This window comes from Chinchilla lanigera, unplaced genomic scaffold (assembly GCF_000276665.1).
Source record: "Chinchilla lanigera isolate Chin_1 unplaced genomic scaffold, ChiLan1.0 scaffold00136, whole genome shotgun sequence".
NCBI classification, from domain to species: domain Eukaryota; kingdom Metazoa; phylum Chordata; class Mammalia; order Rodentia; family Chinchillidae; genus Chinchilla; species Chinchilla lanigera.
In genome coordinates, this window is record NW_004955537.1 from 3198131 (window position 1) to 3204531 (window position 6401).

General features: G+C 47.5%; 1 protein-coding gene across 5 annotated transcripts in view; it reads left to right on the top strand.

Moving 5' to 3' along the window:
• The first annotated feature begins 1263 nt into the window (after window positions 1–1263).
• Window positions 1264–6401, top strand: part of Kdm4a (lysine (K)-specific demethylase 4A) — a 56552-nt gene continuing 51414 nt past the window's right edge. For 2 of the 5 annotated variants that reach the window (XM_005410671.2, XM_013507751.1), the window contains exons 1-2: window positions 1264–1368; window positions 4556–4732. In XM_005410671.2, coding sequence (XP_005410728.1) covers window positions 4595–4732 — 138 coding nt within the window. In that variant the 5' untranslated portion in view covers window positions 1264–1368; window positions 4556–4594. Of the gene's footprint in view, window positions 1369–1574; window positions 1735–4555; window positions 4733–6401 lie in introns of those variants that run through there. The other 3 variants (XM_005410672.2, XM_005410673.2, XM_005410674.2) reach the window with 3 other exon arrangements.

The following is a 6401-nucleotide window of genomic DNA, read 5'->3' on the forward strand; positions in this document are numbered from 1 at the left end:
CCTGGCCTAACATTTGTAATATTATTACAGTACAATAAATGCACATAATTAACTTTTGAAATTTTATTCAGGGGCTCACTGAGGTAGGGGCTCACAAGGCAGTTTAGGCCAGCCTCAAACTCACAATGATCCTCCTGTTTCAGCCTCCCAACTTCTGGCATTACATGAGTGCCCACCCCACTTGACTATAGTTAATTTTTTTGCTTTTTTTTTTTTTTTTAGACAGGGTCTTGCTGTGTAGTTCAGGCTGGCTTCGAACTTGCAGTGATCCTCCTGCCTCAGCCGCTAGAGTGCTGCGGTAACAGGCTTGCGCCACCATGCCTGGCGAGAGACTGGATTTGAACACAGGTCTGACTTCAGATCACACTTACCAGGCACTACACCATCACTCACGCCTGGCTAAATCCGCACATTTTTCTCAGGTCTCTGCTTCGGGTATTTACATTGGTTTGACCCACGAGTGTCGGTGATGCGTCCTTCCCTATCCCCCTGACTCTTAGGGCGACTCACTACCGATCAGGAACCCCTCGCGCTCCCGAGAGCCTCTGCTGATCCCCAGACTTCCCCTCCCTGCCCCAAGAGCTGCTAATCATCTCCGCATCCCCGCCCAGTGCAGAGCACGCTCGTGGGGACCTGAAGAACAGACCCTCCCTCCGCTCTGCTCTAACGATCCCGGGGCGCCGCGTCCTGCGAGAACTGCTCCTTCAGGTCCTGGCCCTGCTGGCCGGCTGCTGGGGGGTTCCACCCACGCGGGCCTTTTGTTTTAAAGACTGAGCCTGTCCTAGGCAAACCGGGACAAGCTGGTCCCCTTCTCCGGGCTCCTGGAAAAAAGGAGCTTCCCAAAGCTTCCCAAAGGGCCCCATCATCTTTCCACTGCAGGCAAATGGGATACTCACCCCAAGAAAACTCGGACCCCACTTTCGTTAGACCTCCTATGAAAACCTCCCGGCCCTGACCCACCTATTCGACCAGCCCACCTCTGGGTCCTCGCCACTTTCAACCCTGATTGGTTACGAGAGGCTGAAGCCCATTTATGATTGGCCATCTCCGAGCTTCGGCCCAGTTGCTCAGTGGCAGTGTTCTCGAGTGGTACCCCGTTTCCTCCTGGCAACAACCCCTGCCGGCTTTCATAGGATGACCAGGTGGTATGCCCGGAGTTTGGGGCGGTTGCAGCGCCTGCTCATTGGCTGTTTGAGGACTCCCAGCCGCCTTTGGATTGGTTGACTCTGCGGGACGCTGTGCGGCTGCGCAGAGGCTGACTCTGGAGGAGGCGGAGTTTCGTCTTTTCTCCTGGTGGAAAAGCAGGAGGATCGGCTAGTGGCGACAGCAGAAATCGAGCCTGAGCCCTGCTGGGGCTTTGGGCTTTAGGTGAGAAACACTGAGATTTGTATTCTTTTTAGATTTTTTGCTGCTGCAGCGGTGACCGTGAGCTTCGGTGGGGGGGCAGTGGGGTGGGTCTTTCTATGTCGAGTGAGCGGCGTGTATCTGGGCGAATAAGAGAAGGAGTGTATAAAGTCAGTCCTGAGATTGGCTCTTTCCAATCTCTTTGTGGCCAATGGGCGTCGGGAGAGGGGGGCGGGTCTACTGGGCCTTATTTTCTTCTTCCTGCCGCCGGGCCCCCTCGCCCAGGCAGCGGGGCCGAGAGGGGCTGGGCATTTTCGCGGTGAGGTTGGAGGACCTTGGGGAATCGGGCCGCCGTTGGAGGGATGGGCGCGGAAGCGACTGGCTGGGGAGGTGCGGGAGTTCGGGGTAGTTGTTAGTAGCAGCTGCCTTTATGGGACAGTTCAGCACTGGGCCTAGTGCTTAGCATTTCGCTTGCATCATCTGTGTTAATCATAGCAGCCGTTCGGGGCAGCGGGCTGGGATCCCCATTTTACAGGTGGAGAGACTGAGGCTCCACCAGCTCTTACAGCCAAGGTCGTTCAGCTAATACATGGCGAAGACCGGCTCAGTGTTCGGAGTTCTGACCGTGGAGCCGGCACTCTGGAACGGCTCGGCTTTGTTGCTGGGTGCGGGAGAGCTGTCCTGGGCCGGGCGCTTCCCCTGTGGAATAGGCCGGGGAAGGGAGGCCAGGGGCCGGGGAAGGGAGGAACAGCTGAGGCGAGGGTGAGGAAATCAGTTCTTCGACAGTTAATGAGCGCTTACTCTGCCCTGCATTGTTCTGGGTTCTGTGCACACAAAGATGAATAGAGCCAGTGGCAAATGAAGCTCGATCCCGTCCCTTTCAAAACCCCGAGGTGGGGGCCTCCATCTTGTATCCACATGATGATACAATTTATAAAATTTACAAAAGTAAGATACTTTGGGTTTTTTTAAAAAGTGCCCCCCCCCCCGTTAAACTTCAGGTTCCCCCACACTTGGATATGCCCTTGCAAAGGACGAGGTCCAGGTGGAGATGAAGATCTAGGTAACATAGAGTGATGTAAAGTGCACTAGGGGTGTATTTCCTGGTATGTAAAACAGGGATACTAAGTGTACCTGCCATGCAAAGTTCATGAAAAGCACCTGGCCAGAAACACCTTATTTTGGGTGGAATGGCAGCCTGAGAGTTGTGGGTAGTGGGCTTTGTCTTCTGCCTTACACACCTTTGCTCCAGGCTATCTCTTAGGCCTGTTACTATATTGCCAGTAGGTTGGGAACAGTTTCCTCCTAGGAAGCTTGGACTGTCTTGAGTTTGGGCCCTGGTCCCAGCTCTGCTCCTGGGCCCTTCCTGAGGAGCTTCAGTAAAGGAAAGGACATTCTGAATGGGCTCCCTAGGCTTGTGTGCTTTATCCTTTTTTTTTTTTTTTTGAGATGGCTCTCTATGAGTTCAGGCTGGCCTTGAGCTCACTTTGTAGCCCAGGCTGGCCTCAAACTCACAAGGATCCCTCTGCCTCAGCCTCCCGAGTGCTGAGATTACAGGCGTGCCCCACCACGCCCAGCTTTTTTTATCCTTTTTCGGTTGAGATGGTCTATTGCACTGATGGTGAGCCTTTTAGAGCTTTCAGTGATACAAAGAGACTACCATGGCACATGTGGTAGAGGTTCACCACCACTGGTCTATTGTGTTATTAAGCAGTAGGGATATACCTACTTAGATGGGCTTCCCATTTTTTAAAAAAAATCAGGTACTGTATTTTATTTTTGCAGTCCAGTTATGAAGTTTGCCCTGTATTACCTGTTTATTGCCTATTTAAATTTTGTCCTTTGATTTCTGGGTACAGTGCAGATGAACTTGTTTAAATATTGCTGAAATTGTACTTTTGGTTTAGATATGAGAACAGTTACACTATAGGGTTTTTAAATTGTGCTGGAGCCGGCATGAGGCCCACGCCTATAATCCTACTTGGGAGGCTGAGGCAGGAGGATTGCTGTGAATTCAAGGCCAGCCTTGACTACAAAGTGAGTTCAAGGCTAGCCTGAAGTGCGTAGCAAAACCCTGTCTCAAAAAGACAAAAAATAAATAAAATTGTGCTGGGTGTGGAGCTGCACTCCTGTAATCCCAGCATTTAGGAAGCTGAGGCAGGGGGATTACTGTGAGTTGCAGGCCAGCCTGGTGTACACAGCCAGATGGAAATAGAGAGACCCTGCCCCAAAATAAAAACAAGTCAAAACAAAAAAACTGATGTCATGCTACTAATATCAAATACTTTTTAACTTTTTTTTGCGACAGGGCCTTGCTATGTTGTTCAGGCTTGAATTCACTATATAACTCAGGCGGGCCTTGAACTCACATCGATCGACTGCCTTAATTCCGTGTTTTTTTTTTTTTTTTTTTTTTTTTTTTTGGTACTGGGAATCAAACTCATGACCTTGTGCTTACCAGGCAGGCACTGTGCCACTGAGCTATATCCCTGGGCCTGCCTGCCTTAATTTCTTGAGTGCTGGGGTTACAGGCATATGCCCACCATGCCTTGCAACTTTTTAACTCTTAAACTTTGTAATTTTGTAGCCAAGTTAAGTTTTAGAACCCTGTTCTAAATCTGTGCCCTAGAGCACATTGTTTACTTTTAAAATCATATTCTAGTATATTATGTTTAATATCCTGAGAAGTGATTCTCAAAGTGTAAATACAGGAGTAATTTGAAGCAAATTAGGATGTGGGCAAGTCAGCTGTAAGACCAATGAAGACTTAGCAAAACCCTGAAACAATGTCCTGTTTAAATGAATTTGATTTTGCTCTATTTTTTTTTTTTGTCTTTTTGAGAAGGTCTCCCAAGGTAGTTCAGGCTGGCCTTGAGCTCACTATGTAGCCCAGGCTGGTCTCAAACTCCCAACGATCCTCCTGCCTCAGCCTCCCTGAGTGCTGGGATTACAGGCATGAGCCACCCCGCCCGGCCTATTTAAATGAATTTGAATAGGTGCAGTTTTAATACATCAGATTCTTTTGAAGCAGAGACTTCTGTATGTACTTCCAGGTCAGTTAAATAACATTCCTGGAGGCAGTTTTCAGGTGTGAGGTCTTAATACTTCTTCAGAAGTTTTGCATTATGTTACCATTTTCAGCACTGACATTGCTGGCACTTAATTTTAATAACATTTTGTAGAATTTTATGCTCTTAATATACTTCTTTAGATTGTTCTCCAACCAAAGTGACATTAGAAAGGAGGGAAAATGGCTTCTGAATCTGAAACCCTGAATCCCAGTGCTCGGATAATGACCTTTTACCCAACCATGGACGAGTTCCGGAACTTCAGTCGATACATCGCCTACATTGAATCTCAAGGAGCTCACAGGGCTGGGTTAGCCAAGGTAAGGAGTAGGATTGTTTAAGTGGCTTTTGTGACCTGGTGGCACTAAGATTTTTCCTCTACGTGAAGTCCAGAACTGAGTCTCACTGCAAGCCAGGTGGGGCAAATTAATTCCCGGTTGTTAAGATCAAAAAGCATCTGTTCTTTTAGGTAAGAGGAAAGCAGCTTGAGTGGGTGTGGTGGTGCACACCTGTGATCCCAGTACTCAAAAAATTAAGGAAGGAAGGCTGGGGATATAGCTCAGCGGCACAGTGCCTGCCTGGCAAGTGCAAGGTCATGAGTTTGGTTCCTAGTACCAAAAAAGAAAAAAAAGAAATAAATAAATTAAGGCAGTATATCACTGTGAGTTCAAGGCCAGCCTGAATTCTATAGTGAATTCAAGCCTGAACAACATTGCAGGACGCTGTCTCAAAAAAAAAAAAAAAAAGCTGCTTGGAATGTTCCCAAAGGACCTGAAAGGAGCCAGAGTTTCCAGACCTTGCCTCGATCCGTGGGGTGGAGCTGGGTGCCCTAATGATTTTTATGTCACTGAGCACTTGTGCCACCTACCTGCCTTCACTTGCCATTATTTCGGTCTCCCGCACACTAATAGCAATTTGGCCTCCCATGTGGCCTTTGTTCCAGGGCAGAGAACGCATGGAGCAGCTAGCATGAATATTCCGGTCTTTGTAATTGGAAATTGGTTTCTGGTTTGTACTACATTTTTCTTTTGTTTCTCTCTCTCTCTTTTTTTTTTTTTTTTCCTCCGGTACCAGGAACCGGACTCATGACCTTGCGCTTGCCAGGCAGGTGCTTTGCCGATGAGCTAAATCCCCAGCCCCTCTTTCTCTCTCTTTTTTTTTTTTTTTTTTTTTAAAAAAGACAGGGTCTCACTATGTAGCCCAGGCTGGCCTCAAACTTGCGGTGATCCTTCTGCCTCAGCCTCCTGAGTGCTAGGATTACAGAGGTGCGCCATCATGCCTGGGCTTTTTCATAAAAGTCACATTAGTTATTTTTTCATGAGCCAAATCAGCTTTGCCTTTATTTTGTTACAATCAAGTTCTGAATTCCGAAAGAGCTGAATGATTGCATTTCTGGAGGGATCGTCAAGAAACTGAAAGTCAAGGGACTCCATCGCCAGGAAGACACTTCATCTTCTGCATTAGCTATTTAAATTCCTACCACACGTATGTGTCACTCTTACAATATAAAAAAAAAAAGCAGGGACATTGATTACAAAGCTGAGGCACAGTCTTGCAGTACTGAGGCTCAGGAGCATCTTTAGTCCCTATGCAGAGAAGACTGCTGCTGGGGTCACTAGCAGGTAGGAGCTGCAAGGCCTGCAGAGCAACTTTTCAGCACTTTTTGTTTGTTTGTTTGTTCAAACTGTATTAGATGAAAAATTGCACAAAAAATCCTGTTAAAGAAATTTTCTAAAAGTTAGTCTTCATCTGCCTTTGCCAGTGTTGTCTCCTTAAGGTAATCAGTGTGATTAGCTCCTTCCATACCTTCTTCTCTGCTCACCTGTATAGTATTGTTGCATATGGAATGTATATTGTAAATTAACATACAGATGCTGTTTTGTTTTTAAGAGACAATGGGGGACTGGGGATATAGCTCAGTAGCACAAGCACCTGCCTGGCAAATGCAGGGTCCTAACTTCAATTCCGGGCACCAAAAAAAAAAAAAAA